Source organism: Amia ocellicauda, chromosome 9, assembly GCF_036373705.1.
Source record: "Amia ocellicauda isolate fAmiCal2 chromosome 9, fAmiCal2.hap1, whole genome shotgun sequence".
NCBI lineage: Eukaryota > Metazoa > Chordata > Actinopteri > Amiiformes > Amiidae > Amia > Amia ocellicauda.
This window is the reverse complement of record NC_089858.1, coordinates 30,091,479-30,107,719: the sequence shown is the minus strand read 5'-3', so window position 1 is coordinate 30,107,719 and position 16,241 is coordinate 30,091,479. Positions and strand designations below refer to the sequence as shown.

The following is a 16,241-nucleotide window of genomic DNA, read 5'->3' as shown; positions in this document are numbered from 1 at the left end:
AGGGACATTTTATGAATGAATGAGAAATGCTGGAAATACTGATTTTGAAGGTATGTATTCATAGCTTAGTGAAACATTTTACATTGTGTTATGTATTAATAACACTAATTTTTCTAAGAATTTTAGATGTATTAAGCCAGTTCATGAACTATATATCATACTCTAAAGCAGGCTTCTACATCCTGTTTTGTCTGGCTTGTTTTGTGCAGTGTTAAATCTGAAAAACAATTGGCTATTGTGGAGGAATATACAGATTTATTTGAGGGGTTGCCATTCTATTAATGTGATAGTGAAAAATGTTTGTTTATCAAATCAACTGGAATTAAGTTTTTTTTTTTTTTTTTTTTTTAGAAAACTATGTCTCATAAAATTGGTAAATACTAATTTTAATTAACAATACGTTAATCTAAAATGAATCCCTGAATAGCTTTGTTTACAGTGAAATATGTTAATACCTTTCACTATAACAGTCTATTTTGCCATCATTGTGTTTTACTATTCTGTAGATTGAGGACCCTGATTGTTTTTGGGGTAGGATTCTGAAGGGAGTTGGAGATGAAGTAAAGAATCCAAAGGAGTATGATGATTTATGGGTCAAGATGAACCTTTTCTACCATCAAGTGAACCAGGATGTTCAAAAGATTACACCGACATCACTGGAGAAAGGGCAGGTACAGCTGTCAGCTCTTAATAATAAATCTATACTCTTTGAGTGCTATAATTTGCCCACATGATCTTTTTAAAGTCTTTTAACAGTATTACAAGAATCATGGTATATTTGGAAACATTTCTTAAAAGTTTTTTGTTAGATATATTTAAAAGCAATTGTTTCAATCTCTGATTCACTTAATGCTGTGCCACCACTTTCTTCATGTTTGGTTTCTGATCAGATGAAAATCAATACTCAGATATACCTTTGAGTGTACAAAATATGGTACTGTATTTAAGTGCTGTAATGAGATCTTTAATCTGGTATAGATATCACAAGGGATTTGGGGAGCTGACTAGTAAGTATGCATTTAGGCATCTTTTCTGGGACAGAAATTAATGCTTTTGGTCCATTACTGTGCTCAGATGTGTCCCAAATGTTCTTCAGCTCTGTATTGCTAGTGTAGCTTGTGCATTTATTTGATGATTTGTTTGTAACTACTTCTGTATATGCGGGGGGGGGGGGGGGGGCGTCAGTTTTTTTCTTTCAAGCATGTTAGGCCAGGCAGCACCGTATTTTGGCCAGATGAGCCACCTGTGGGAATCACTGGTATGTACAATTTGAAAGATTGTTTTTGGGTGGCAATGTACCAAACAACAAGAATTGTGTACTAAAGGGAAGATACAGTATGGGATGCTGTAGTTTAGTGTTTCCCAACCATGGTCCTGCTGGTTTTCATTCTAGCCCAGTTGTTAGCTGCTTACCTGAACAATCTCCCCCATGTAAAAGCTGAAAACAACTGACAAGGTTGGAATAAGAGAATCGGAAGCTCGGTTAAGGGTTCAATAGAGTTCAGATGGAAGAAATCCAGCGGACACAAGGGAGTCCTCCAGGAGCAGAGCGGGGAACCACCACTGTAGTGATTATCATCCTTTTCTCAGTCCGCTCTTGTCAGTAGAATTAACATAACATTTTTTTGGTACTCTGTTGTAGATGTGTGTAGTGCATTCTCCTGCTTTGAAGAGCTGGTGCCGGGCCTTTGTGGAATCCCTCTTTTTCAGCACAGAGGGGTACCATGTGATGTGCTTCCTGGTCGACTATGCAGAGCACATCATTGTGAGATCTGAAGAGTAAGTAACTTTGTTTTGATTTGAAAGTAATGATTAAGTAATACACCAATAGTTTAGGAATGCTATTTTATTTTGCAATTTGTACTTGAACAGACTTACTAGGCAGTGCATGAGAAACTTATGTGACTAAATGTAGTGCTGTGGATTTTTATGCATATTCATAATTTCTTTCAGTATTTAGACAGATTATCAATTACAAATAGTATATAAGAAGACGCTTAAGATGGCTTTAAATATATCTAACTTTTATCATTATGAAAAATCCATTCATTCAAATTAAATGTTTTTGAAAGATTCACCAAGGTTCTTCAAATATATAGGAAGGCTGAAATGTAGGTGCCTACTAAACCTTGAGAAAGCATCTTGGCAATTTTTTTTTTTTTTTTTTTTTGTAGTATTCGAGCTCCACTAGAGAAATTTCTTCATCTGCCCTTTTTGGCTAAGAAGTTCAGGCTTGCTCATGTCCAGCCAGTGACTCTGCTCGTCGACCTCTGTAATGAGAAAGCTGAACTAATGTAAGGGCAGTATTTAATTTATTGAAGATGTGTGTGCGTGTACAGTACTACTTACACATTTACTAAAGTTGTGCATTAGATAACTTGTTAATCAAGTATGGCCAGTATTTGAGACTGAATCTCTTCACTAGGTTCAGTTTTGAAGAGTTGTATACAGATATTACCATCCTTTCAGGATTAGAAATTTGGGTAATTATCATGCATATGCATCATTTTAAATGTCCCGTAGATACGCTTAAATATTCAGAACATGTCCTGTTTTTCGTTTTAAAGTTGCTGAGCTTTAGGAATGAAGGAAAGACTTTTTTTTTTTTTTCCTCTCTTCTCAGCCCTGCAACTTGCTGGGACAGTTCTGCTGTGCAGTATTTCCAAACTCTTGCAGCAGGTAGATGTTTACAATTAAAATTTTAATTTCTTTCCTTTTATAGTTGAATGTCTTTGTTAGTTTAAACTTCATGGTTTACAGATTTTGTTTTTGTTAAACGGCAGTAAACACAGGATTAAGATATGATTGTATATAATCCGATTAAGTACAATTAATGTGTGTATTAGTATTGTGATGATTGAAGGTACTATCGTATATTGACAATGATGACTCATCAACGATAATCTGTTTAATATGCACTGTGCTTACGCCGCCCCACAGCTATTTTAATTCAAAAGAACGATGTTACAAAAAAAATTGCTACTCATTTAAAAAAGTTTTTAAATTATTTCAAAATACCTCTCCTATCATAAAAATACTAAATCGCCTAAACCTAATATGGCCTACACTGATAAAAATAAGATGACTATGATAGGAAAATAAAATGCCCAAATATATTTTCCTGTTTAATATTATTTATTTCTTAGCTGACACCCTTATCCAAGGTGACTTACAAAATGAGGAGTTGTCACGGTGGCACTCTTAAGTTTATACCTCCGACTACGCCACTTGGGATTTGCACCCCAGAAATGTTTCCTTTCACCAAATACTAGGTTCTAGGTTTGAGTCAGTGGAATTAGTGTTACAAAACAAATCTTGTGAAGTATAAGTATACAATAACAAACCATAGAAAAAACAATAGTAATAATCAAAATATACAAATAAGTGCAAATGTGAAATAAAGAAAAGTGCTTAATTAATCACTCTTAGAATGACACTTTATTCTCCTAGCACCTGCTCATGGACAGTTACATACCCCATTTACACTGAAACACACCAGCTGTTTGGTGGCAGTTTGTTGCAGGCAAGGTCTGTGTGAATGGGTTATTGCCGGCAAGTTTCCTAGTCTAATTGCCGGCAAATTTCCTGCAACGTGTATGTGTGAATGGAGCAGGAAAACGAATGCCAGCATATGAGGTGTCATGTCCTTGCGTTGTCGATGCAGTGTGTCAGCTAACTGAGGTAATGAATCAGAATTGGGCTGTATTTTTGCGATCACAACATGACAAGGTTAAGCCACCTTTGATCAAGAACTTGTGACCTTTAATGAACAGACCGGTTTGTTAGAAATGGTAGAGGTTAAAAATAATGTAATTACAGCAATTCTGAGTGTTATTGATGAACCAACAGGTTGGTGATGTATATATTGCTGACTATTGTCACACATGTCAGAAGTTATATAGTCTCCATGAGCCTAAATCATGCAAAATATAATATCTGTATACAGGCAAACTTGTTAGACTGCATTACAGTGACACTGATGGTAGTTTTTAGAGTTATTTAGATTTTAAGGCACTAATGTCAAACATTAAAAAATTAAATAGTAGTTTTGAGCAATCAATCAATTATACATGCAGACTTTTGGTATATAAAGATGACACGCAATGTAATGTCATGCTTTTTTTTTCTTATTTATTTATCAGCCATAACATTATGACCACTGAAAGATGGTCAGGTGCTTTTCCTTCTTGACTATTTGTTCTTGGTAGTGAGTCTGAACTGAATCGTCGCCCTGGTTAGAAACAATAGCCCATTAAACACAATGGGAACAAAATGTGTATAACACATCTCAATTAGTGTATTAGACAGAAGAGCTTTACCCATGTAAGTTTGATATATATTTCAATATGTTGAAAACTAACAAGTAGCCCAATGTAGTTTAACTGTCCATGGGTGATACTCTTGCACTGAGGTTTGTTCAGAGACCGTTGCTGTGGAAATGTGTTGACACTAACCCTGTCCAGTGTGTCTCACCGCATTGTTTTAGTTTCTATCGCAACTGCCGGGTTTTAGTACAGCTTTATACTGAAGTAAAAAACACAGATTTTCTTGCAGCACAAAAATTAATATAAAATGTGTAATGTCATTAATAGGTGGGTCAGTGACGAATAAGGAATTTAAAATGGGTAAAAAAAAAGAAATACTTTAAAAGAAATCTTTCTACCTTCATTAGAATGTTATGCATATATTTCAAAGTTTATTTCTGAAAATAATAATTTATTTTATAAATAATGATTTCTAGTATCAAAAATGTCATGCAGGATAACAATGATAGATTTGCAAATTTGACTTTAGATTTTTGTCAACATAGAATGGGTTATAAATATTCAGTTTGATCTCAACAAACATTCAGCCCAAGAAAAAAAAAATCACAATTAATCTCACGAATTTGGGATTTTCTATTGACAACGGCGCATTTTTTTATTTTTAAGTCACCTAAAACATAACGCTGAATAGTGAAAAATGCTGGGAAATGTCTGAAAATGCTTTTTAGTAAAAATTAAGATTATTTTTGTATCCTTAACTCAAGGACACTGACTTATTTGTATTTTTTATTTTAACAAGAAAAATCTGTTCTACCTGCCTGATATTGTTACTCGGAATGACGTACTGTGAGATTTCATATGGGATGATCTCTAAATGATCTCGGCAACAAAGATGTACAGTGAGGGGGAAAAAAGTATTTGATCCCCTGCTGATTTTGTACGTTTGCCCACTGACAAAGAAATGATCAGTCTATAATTTTAGACAGAATAACAACAAAAAAATCCAGAAAAACGCATTTCAAAAAAGTTATAAATTGATTTGCATGTTAATGAGGGAAATAAGTATTTGACCCCTTCGACTTAGTACTTGGTGGCAAAACCCTTGTTGGCAATCACAGAGGTCAGACGTTTCTTGTAGTCAGCCACCAGGTTTGCACACATCTCAGGAGGGATTTTGTCCCTCTCCTCTTTGCAGATCCTCTCCAAGTCATTAAGGTTTCGAGGCTGACGTTTCGAACCTTCAGCTCCCTCCACAGATTTGTCATTGGGTCGTGGATGGGTATTCCAGCATGACATTTTCAATGCCCTGGCAGAGGGAAGGAGGTTCTCACCCAAGATTTGACGGTACATGGCCCCGTCCATCGTCCCTTTGATGCGGTGCAGTTGTCCTGTCACCTTAGCAGAAAAACACCCCCAAAGCATAATGTTTCCACCTCCATGTTTGACGGTGGGGGATGCGGTTCTTGGGGTCATTCCTCCTCCTCCAAACGCGGCGAGTTGAGATGTTGCCAAAGAGCTCGATTTTGGTCTCATCTGACCACAACACTTTCACCCAGTTCTCCTCTGAATCATTCAGATGTTCATTGGCAAACTTCAGACGGGCCTGTACATGTGCTTTCTTGAGCAGGGGGACCTTGCGGGCGCTGCAGGATTTCAGTCCTTCACGGCGTAGTGTGTTACCAATTGTTTTCTTGGTGACTATGGTCCCAGCTGCCTTGAGATCATTAACAAGATCCTCCCATGTAGTTCTGGGCTGATTCCTCACCGTTCTCATGATCATTGAAACTCCACGAGGTGAGATCTTGCATGGAGCCCCAGACCGAGGGAGACTGACAGTTATTTTGTGTTTCTTCCATTTGCGAATAATCGCACCAACTGTTGTCACCTTCTCACCAAGCTGCTTGGCGATGGTCTTGTATCCCATTCCAGCCTTGTGTAGGTCTACAATCTTGTCCCTGACATCCTTGGACAGCTCTTTGGTCTTGGCCATGTTGGAGAGTTTGGAATCTGATTGATTGATTGCTTCTGTGGACAGGTGTCTTTTTTACAGGTAACGATCTGAGATTAGGAGCACCCCCTTTAAGAGTGCTCTTAATCTCAGCTCGTTACCTGTATAAAAGACAACTGGGAGCCAGAAATCTTGCTGATTGATAGGGGATCAAATACTTATTTCCCTCATTAACATGCAAATCAATTTATAACTTTTTTGAAATGCATTTTTCTGGATTTTTTTGTTGTTATTCTGTCTCAGTGTTAAAATACACCTACCATTAAAATTATAGACTGATCATTTCTTTGTCAGTAGGCAAACGTACAAAATCAGCAGGGGATCAAATACTTTTTTCCCTCACTGTACTTAAAAAATCATTCTGTATTTAAATGAGTGAGAGTCACTAAATGTATCTTTTTTTCACAGTAAATAATCAGAAGTGAGCTGTCACTTTGATGCAATACAATTCCACTTAAGGCATAGGCTTTGATAAAACAGTAGCAGTACAACATTTTAAGATTTAAAAACATTAACTTAATTATTTTCAGCACATGAATAATTTTTTGGTTATACAGGAAAAATGTAAACATATGCCATAAATAATAAATGGCAACAACAGTGTAATTCATTTATGACATGAAGTCAATTCATTAACATTTCAACAGATTAAAAAGTATATTGAACGTTTCGATATAATATCTTAAATATATATGAATTATGCTATTTTTGACTATTTTTGACTTTGATTTTGGACTTGCTAATTACTTTATGGCATAAACATAAATGAAAACCAAAACAATGACCATGTTGCCATCTCGTTTGTTATTTAAGGACATCCACACAGACACAATTTGCATTAAAACTACAGAAATAATGTTATAAATGTTATTGTGTTAAAAAAACATGACAATGTAAATGTGATGCCTACATGCTCAAAAATACTCCTAAAAACAATAAAAGTATAAGTCAGTCACTCCAGAGAATGAGTGACATCTTTGGATAACAGAAAATGATTGTTTTCCGGTATGACAAAAGACAAGTCTTATCTTATGAATCAGGCAATTACTTAACAATTTAGATAAATGTATTCCTTTGACCTACAACTATTCAATGTAGTCTTTCACATTTAAATATACATTTTTTTTTTTTTAAGAAAACAATATTATAAATGCTTTTTAAGTGTTGTCCAGTATGACAGAATTTTGTACCCTTGTGCACCAGTGATCGAAAAAGTCAAATTATCAACATTTTAGGAGAGACTTACTAAACTTTCTGCACAGCCTGGGGGTCCTTCATAATCTTCTGAACGATGCAATGTCCTGTCACATGGCTACATGGTTTTGAGTCCCGGATTGGGTTCCCTGTCTGTGTGGAGTTTGCATGTTCTCCCCGTGTTCGCGTGGGTTTCCTCCAGGCACTCCGGTTTCCTCCAACCGTCCAAAGACGTGCGGGTTAGGTTAATTGGCCATGCTAAATTGCCCTGTAGGTATGTGTGTGTGTGTTGTCCAGCAATGGCCTGGCGTCCCATCCTGGGTGTATTCCTGCCTTGCGCCCAATGCCTGCTGGGATCGGCTGCGGCTTCCCCCGTGACCCTCACCAGGATAAGCGGTTTCGAAAATGGATGGATGGATGTAACAATGCTCCTGAATGTCTTGTCCCGAATGACATTGGATAAATCCCAATATGGGGACAAAAGTTTTTTTTCATGTAAAAATTTAATTGTGTCTTTGCAATATTTTAATACTCACACAATTATGCCCAACTGTTAGATCTAAGGTTTTATATGTATATATTTTTTTGTAACATTTTTGAATTTATTTTAGTTGTGGACAGTTATCCATATGACGTTTTGGATGATTGGAGATTAATAGCTCCTAAAATTTTAAATACTCATGAAAAATACTCCTATCAGTGAATAAAGATAGGAGTGCCGAGACATATTATTCAGTTCTAATAACAAATACATACATGTAAAGTTTGTAATATGCTTGGGACACCAAAATGCATGCGTCATGCCATTGACCCAGGTACAAATAAGTCATATGGAACAAATAGGCTTATACGCACAACATTTACACTTACCCCCGTACTGTGAAGCAACTTTTGACAAAGTATGCTGATACGCATTGTAACATCAAGATACAAAAAAAATAGGGCTGAAGTTCTCCACACATGCTGTTATTAACCTAGTTGATTAAAACATTGAGCAGAGCCAATCCAGGCCAAACACGGTCACTCTCCCAAGCTGGGAGGGGAGATCCTGCCTCATGTCCCTCACTCCATCGCTCAATAGGCTCCACTGCCCGTGACTCATGCGAGCCGGATGCCCGGATGCAGAGCTGCGGTGCTGGGATGCATTGAGCACTAACAGTCTTGGCTGAATGTATATTCTTTACATGTGACATAAAGCATCTCAATGTTTATGCATTATGAAGCACTTAATCACTTGCAGTAAATTTGGCAACTGATTAAAAAAAATGGGAAGGGTGGGGTTGATGAGGACTGAGAATCTTGTGTACAGGTATGTATACCGGTATGTGAGGAGCGCCATAGGCACAGTCACAGCAATACAGAGAGGGTAGTTCATGCACAGTCCTCCCCTGAAGTTACGTACTAGTTGGTTCCAAGACCAGCAACATGAGTTGATACTACATAAGTTGAGACGCTTGTTGCAGCCATGCATGGCATAGCAAGGTTAGGTAGAAAAAAAGTGCACTGTTATTTTAGGTATTCATTGACTGTGCTGCTGTTCACTTTATGTATTCATTAAATGTTGTCTTTCTGTATTGAGAGCTAAAGTAAACAGCAATGAGCTACATATACTTGTTTTTAGGTAGCTCTTTTTATTTATTCATATTTTACTTGCACTGTATATTGAGAAAAAGCCTATCAGGGAGCTCTACCAGGACACCAGGTTAACATAAAAAACATTAAAAGTGTATGCATAATCTATTGTTTTCTGGTGGACAGCTTGAGGAATGTTGCACATACGCACAACAGTGGTAAGTATCTTTAGCTTATGCTGCTGATGTGCTACTCTAAAGAAAACTAAATAAAAAACAGTCCAGGGTTGGCAGGTCTGCAACTGCAAGGTAGTTTCTTAATTTTAAAATAGAAACTTGAAAGGGGGATAATGTTTTGAAATTGTCATAGTTGATATGTAGTAGATGTCTTATCTGCAGGTTATATCTTAATAGGAATGAGGCTTAAATAAATAATGGATATGCTTTTTTAAATGTTATATGATGAAGACAGTGTTTTTGACTCACTGCTTTAATTTCTCCCCATCAAGATACCACCCTCACTGAGGCTGTGCAGTGTGGTTTAAAAGGGGACAGTTTGGCTGTTGACCTTTATATGACTATCAAGAATGAAAAGGTGAGATCTGTTTTTATAGCAAATCATGATGTACATTTTTTAAAACGTGGTTAGACGTTAACATTCCTAGATTTAAATAACTGAAAGAGTGCAATTTATTTGAACAGAGATGGGTTAATGACAGTGAAAGATAAATCTGTACCAGTAAATAAAGATTGGATTGCATGTAGTATTCTCTTTTGCTGAAAATTCTTGATTGAATGATTCTAGAATGATTGTATTTTATTTGCCTTGGCAGATATGTGTTAATGATGACTTGGTTAATAAAAAGTATGCATGCTTCTCATCAATGGAGAAAACCCTGGTCAGCCCCATACCACATAGTGGTGAAGGGACTCCAGTGTTGGTGTCCTGCAGCATCCTCCCCTCAGTTGACTGGAGTAGTCTGCCCCCAAAACACATGCCTGTGTCAGCACTGATTCCAGGCATTGTGCAAGAGAGAGACCTCCCTCAAGAGGAACAAGGTCAGGTTCAATGCATGCCGTCTCCCACATATTATATGCCATCTCTGGTGATCTTTTCCAATTATTACAGGGGAACCTTAACTCAGACGGCTGTGGCTCCCCCCTCTCCTTAGATTCGTACTGGTGTGCCTGAATATTTTGACAAACATGTACAGCTCTGGAAAACATTGATACCACTCCAAGTTCAGAAATCAGTGTTAAGTGGTCTCATTTTTTTCCAGAGCTGTATTTGCGATACTCAGAATTTCCTGCTTGTACTGGCAGCCTCTGGAAGCCATTGCCTGCATGTTTATTTTATCCACATTTGCAGATACATCCTTGTGAAGTTAAAATGTATGCTAATTTGAACAGTGTTGCCTAGTTTCACCTTGAACAGATTGGTTTCTGAAGACTGGGTCAGATATGATCTATAAGCCTTTAAGTGCTTTACCAGGGGAATTAAATGACCTCAGCTTTAAGCAAATCTCCCAATCTTCTTAGAATGGACTATACCGCACTAACTGTTTCTCATAAAATGGACTTTTCTATCCATATGAAAAAGTATATGCATAGGATGACATAGTTTTCATGAATAAAAACCTAGTCCATATGTTGCTCAGTTGGTCAAGCAGATGCACATATTTTGCATTTATAATATCTTACTTTGTTTGGGTACTTGACCCATTGTGTTTGGGTATAATAGTCAATGATATTACAAAAATAATTTAAGGTTAGTAAGAAGAGGTAGCTACTTAAATTCTGCAAAGATTTTGGCAGCCATGTGTTGGGCTTTAAAAGTTGATTTAACAAATTCTCAGAAGGTTTCATTGTGCATGCTGAAGTGAGTATTGGATGTAGAAGAATGAGAAGTGTTGATTCTTCAAACTTTGTTTTTCAGTTACTGTGAACACAAAGCCTGTGGATTTGGTAGTACAGGAAAAGCCTAATGAAATGGCAACCGTTCCACTTAAAGACTGTGATTCGCAGTGTCCTCTGTCTGAATCGGAGCCAAAAACAGTAAGTTATGACACCATGTGATGTTAGGCTTTCAATTTCTAAAGTGTTGCTGTGAATGGTCACAAAGTGATGGTACACAGGGTTGGGGTCAATTTCACTAATTCAATTCTAATTCAATTCTTTATCCCTTTAAATTCCATCAAATCAATTCATTATCCAAAACACTTTCCTAAATTCCTATTCAATTAAATTAATCTCAATTCCAAATTCAGATCAATTCTGCTAGCTCAATTCCAATTCGATATTTCTCCCACACCAATTCCTTAATCCTTAATGGTTTCTTTGTTACCATCACTTAAGTTTTCAAAGTGATCAAACACCGGAGGCTTCTCTGACATTGTGAAAGTGTTTGTCCAAATCAGTAGGCAGTGGGTCCTCAGCCAGTCCAGGTTCAATCACAACATCAGGGTTCTCGGTAACAGTCCAAGTCACAAACACAAGCAATCCTTCAAAAAAAAATGTTAACACAGTCAAAACCTCCACACTCCTTCTACCCAACAAACAAGGAGAGTGAGGTAGGTCCTTATATAGTATGTTTTAGAACAGTGGGTAATTGCAAGTATTTGAGATGGTTCTTGTGATAAATCCTTCCCAACAAGAGGGCAGGACTAGGACACTGGCTTGTATGAGTGTCTGTTAGGTGGATGAGGAACTCATTAGCTGATATTCAGAAATTCCTCAGTTGCTAGGAGGCAAGGAAAAATTTACCTGAGAAGCATTTGCCTGTAATTTTAATAAAACATTGTAAACATACTAAATCATTGAAAAATGTGATAAACACAATTTATTACAAAATAAAATAGTTTAAGAACAGATAATACATCATTATAGATGATTCATAATGGATTAAAAAGGGTAAAATGATTAAAACAAGGCACATGAAAAGCATTTCCAATTCAAATTCTGAAGTATCAGATATTGACAACTACAAATTCAATTCCAGCTTAAAATGTCTAAATTCCAATTCAATTCCAATTCCAAAGACTGAAACATTCACAATTCCAATTCAGTTCCAATTAGAAGAATCACAATTCCAATTAATGAACTTGAATTACATGAATCATTACGAATTCAAATTGGAATTGATCAATTCAATGAAGTACAAGATCGGAGTTGAAATCTAGAAACCTAGAATCTAACTGTTGTGCAACATTATAAACATTATAAAACATTATAAAACATTATAAACATTATAAAACTCCCAAGGGATGATTTCACCAGTATACACTCACCTAAAGGAATATTAGGAACACCTGTTCAATTTCTCATTAATGCAATTATCTAACCAACCAATCACATGGCAGTTGCTTCAATGCATTTAGGGGTGTGGTCCTGGTCAAGACAACCTCCTGAACTCCAAACTGAATGTCTGAATGGGAAAGAAAGGTGATATAAGCAATTTTGAGCGTGGCATGGTTGTTGGTGTCAGACGGGCCGGTCTGAGTATTTCACAATCTGCTCAGTTACTGGGATTTTCACGCACAACCATTTCTAGGGTTTACAAAGAATGGTGTGAAAAGGGAAAAACATCCAGTATGCGGCAGTCCTGTGGGCGAAAATGCCTTGTTGATGCTAGAGGTCAGAGGAGAATGGGCCGACTGATTCAAGCTGATAGAAGAGCAACTTTGACTGAAATAAGCACTCGTTACAACCGAGGTATGCAGCAAAGCATTTGTGAAGCCACAACACGTACAACCTTGGGGCGGATGGGCTACAACAGCAGAAGACCCCACCGGGTACCACTCATCTCCACTACAAATAGGAAAAAGAGGCTACACTTTGCACAAGCTCACCAAAATTGGACAGTTGAAGACTGGAAAAATGTTACCTGGTCTGATGAGTCTCGATTTCTGTTGAGACATTCAGATGGTAGAGTCAGAATTTGGCGTAAACAGAATGAGAACATGGATCCATCATGCCTTGTTACCACTGTGCAGGCTGCTGGTGTAATGGTGTGGTGGATGTTTTCTTGGCACACTTTAGGCCCCTTAGTGCCAATTGGGCATCGTTTAAATGCCACGGCCTACCTGAGCATTGTTTCTGACCATGTCCATCCCTTTATGACCACCATGTACCCATCCTCTGATGGCTACTTCCAGCAGGATAATGCACCATGTCACAAAGGTCGAATCATTTCAAATTGGTTTCTTGAACATGACAATGAGTTCACTGTACTAAACTGGCCCCCACAGTCACCAGATCTCAACCCAATAGAGCATCTTTGGGATGTGGTGGAACGGGAGCTTTGTGCCCTGGATGTGCATCCCACAAATCTCCATCAACTGCAAGATGCTATCCTATCAATATGGGCCAACATTTCTAAAGAATGCTTTCAGCACCTTGTTGAATCAATGCCACGTAGAATTAAGGCAGTTCTGAAGGCGAAAGGGGGTCAAACACAGTATTAGTATGGTGTTCCTAATAATCCTTTAGGTGAGTGTATAGTGATAGTATGATTCAGTAGGTTTTAATGAATGTGGAAAAAATCATAGATGTAGGTTTTTGAAATAACCATATTTTGGAAACTAGGTGACTGCCAGAAAAATATGAGGGTGCTTTGTGTACTTTCGTAGGTCTTTATGCTGAATAAGAATGGACAGGGTTCTGAGAGAGCCACCTGTATCCCTGAAAAACATTCAGGACTGGAAAGTCCAGAAGAGAAGCTGCAGAACAAAAAGTAAGACTGAGGCTTCACCTAAATTATATTTGACACATTATAGACATCACTCGCCAACATGGGGTCAGATGCATTTACATTTAAATTACTTCATGGTCTCTACATTGGGATTTACCAAATGTCATACCTTTGCCACCAAAAAGTAATATACAAAGTAAAGTACTTTCTTATACCAAATGCATTTCAAATATTTGACTTGTATACAGTTTTTAATTATTCATTTGGCTAAGGCTTACGCTATTTAGAATAGCAAACTAAACACGGTTAATATTCACACAAAGTTGAGAATGGCAATTGGTGATACAGTGAGGGAAAAAAGTATTTGATCCCCTGCTGATTCTGTACGTTTGCCCACTGACAAAGAAATGATCAGTCTATAATTTTAATGGTAGGTGTATTTTAATAGTGAGAGACAGAATAACAACAAAAAAATCGAGAAAAACGCATTTCAAAAAAGTTATACATTGATTTGCATGTTAATGAGGGAAATAAGTATTTGATCCCCTATCAATTCGCAAGATTTCTGTCTTGCACTCTTAAAGGGAGTGCTCCTAATCTCTGCTCGTTACCTGTATAAAATCAGATTCCAAACTCTCCACCATGGCCAAGACCAAAGAGCTGTCCAGGGATGTCAGGGACAAGATTGTAGACCTACACAAGGCTGGAATGGGCTACAAGACCATCGCCAAGCAGCTTGGTGAGAAGGTGACAACAGTTGGTGCAATTATTCGCAAATGGAAGAAACACAAAATAACTGTCAGTCTCCCTCGGTCTGGGGTTCCATGCAAGATCTCACCTCATGGAGTTTCAATGATCATGAGAACAGTGAGGAATCAGCCCAGAACTACACGGGAGGATCTTGTTAATGATCTCAAGGCAGCTGGGACCATAGTCACCAAGAAAACAATTGGTAACACACTATGCCGTGAAGGACTGAAATCCTGCAGCGCCCGCAAGTTCCCCCTGCTCAAGAAAGCACATGTAAAGGCCCGTCTGAAGTTTGCCAATGAACATCTGAATGATTCAGAGGAGAACTGGGTGAAAGTGTTGTGGTCAGATGAGACCAAAATCGAGCTCTTTGGCATCATCTCAACTCGCTGTGTTTGGAGGAGGAGGAATGACCCCAAGAACAGCATCCCCACCGTCAAACATGGAGGTGGAAAAATTATGCTTTGGGGGCCTTTTTCTGCTAAGGGGACAGGACAACTGCACCGCATCAAAGGGACGATGGACGGGGCCATGTACCATCAAATCTTGGGTGAGAACCTCCTTCCCTCAGCCAGGGCATTGAAAATTGGTCGTGGATGGGTATTCCAGCATGACAATGACCCAAAACACACAGCCAAGGCAACAAAGGAGTGGCTCAAGAAGAAGCACATTAAGGTCCTGGAGTGGCCTAGCCAGTCTCCAGACCATAATCCCATAGAAAATCTGTGGAGGGAGCTGAAGGTTCGAGTTGCCAAACGTTAGCCTCGAAACCTTAATGACTTGGAGAGGATCTGCAAAGAGGAGTGGGACAAAATCCCTCCTGAGATGTGTGCAAACCTGGTGGCCAACTACAAGAAACGTCTGACCTCTGTGATTGCACAAAGTCAGCGGTCTCCAAATGTTCTACATGTTCACTATTCAAATTAGTAGGCAATATTATTTCATAGACCTATGTTCTGTTGTGCGAAATGTTGGCTGTGCAGTGGGGATGTTTCAAGGATGAATAAATATGAATTGTTTTAATGGTTTGATTTGCCTTTGTAGCACAAGTGACAAGGAGCACATGGAGACGGAGTCTTCGTTGGCAGAAGAATTGTTGAACACACTGAACTGTGCTAGGTTAGAGCCAAGAGATTGAGGACTGCAAAATGAACTAACACTTTGACTGTCATAATTAATCTAGTGTTATAAATGTGACTACACATATTGTACTTTATAGATTCCAGTTTAAGAAGCCTTTTTAGATTTGATATCCAATTTAGAAGATAATTTAGACAGGATATTTGTTTTTAGAATATAAAATCTTTAGCTCAGTGTTATCTTCTGTACTTTTCTTCAATACAATATCTCTGGGGTCATGTACATTTATTATTGGTTGCGGCGGTTGTATCTAGTACAAAATCTTGGCTGTTGTATTATTAAAAATGTAACTGTAAAATGAGTTTCTGCTGTTGTCAAATAAATTGTTGCTAGCATTAAATCATGGTAATCTAATTTCATTACTTTTTCCTAATAGGTTGCTAAAGTATTTGAATCCAAAACTGTATTTGGAAAGTGGAACACACATTCGTGAGGTAAGTTGGTTTTTTTCAGTTGCCTGAAAACCAGAATTTTTGTTTGTTTTGTTGTACGTTGGGCATTAATAACCCATTCATTTTACTTATTCATCTAATACGTACATCTGTGCAAACAGTTACACAACACGCATGAAAGTGTATGTGTATACACTTTTCAGTTGATATTTGTAATGCTGTTAACAGTTC

General features: G+C 37.7%; 1 protein-coding gene across 1 annotated transcript in view; it reads left to right on the top strand.

The window, feature by feature from the left end:
* Nucleotides 1–16,241, top strand: part of tdrd12 (tudor domain containing 12) — a 42,744-nt gene continuing 26,503 nt past the window's right edge. Inside the window, exons 1-11 of the mRNA XM_066712566.1 lie at nucleotides 1–50; nucleotides 507–671; nucleotides 1,643–1,779; nucleotides 2,175–2,294; nucleotides 2,624–2,679; nucleotides 9,548–9,633; nucleotides 9,872–10,097; nucleotides 10,975–11,093; nucleotides 13,667–13,770; nucleotides 15,523–15,597; nucleotides 15,995–16,052. Coding sequence (XP_066568663.1) covers nucleotides 27–50; nucleotides 507–671; nucleotides 1,643–1,779; nucleotides 2,175–2,294; nucleotides 2,624–2,679; nucleotides 9,548–9,633; nucleotides 9,872–10,097; nucleotides 10,975–11,093; nucleotides 13,667–13,770; nucleotides 15,523–15,597; nucleotides 15,995–16,052 — 1,170 coding nt within the window. The 5' untranslated portion in view covers nucleotides 1–26. The remainder of the gene's footprint in view (nucleotides 51–506; nucleotides 672–1,642; nucleotides 1,780–2,174; nucleotides 2,295–2,623; nucleotides 2,680–9,547; nucleotides 9,634–9,871; nucleotides 10,098–10,974; nucleotides 11,094–13,666; nucleotides 13,771–15,522; nucleotides 15,598–15,994; nucleotides 16,053–16,241) is intronic.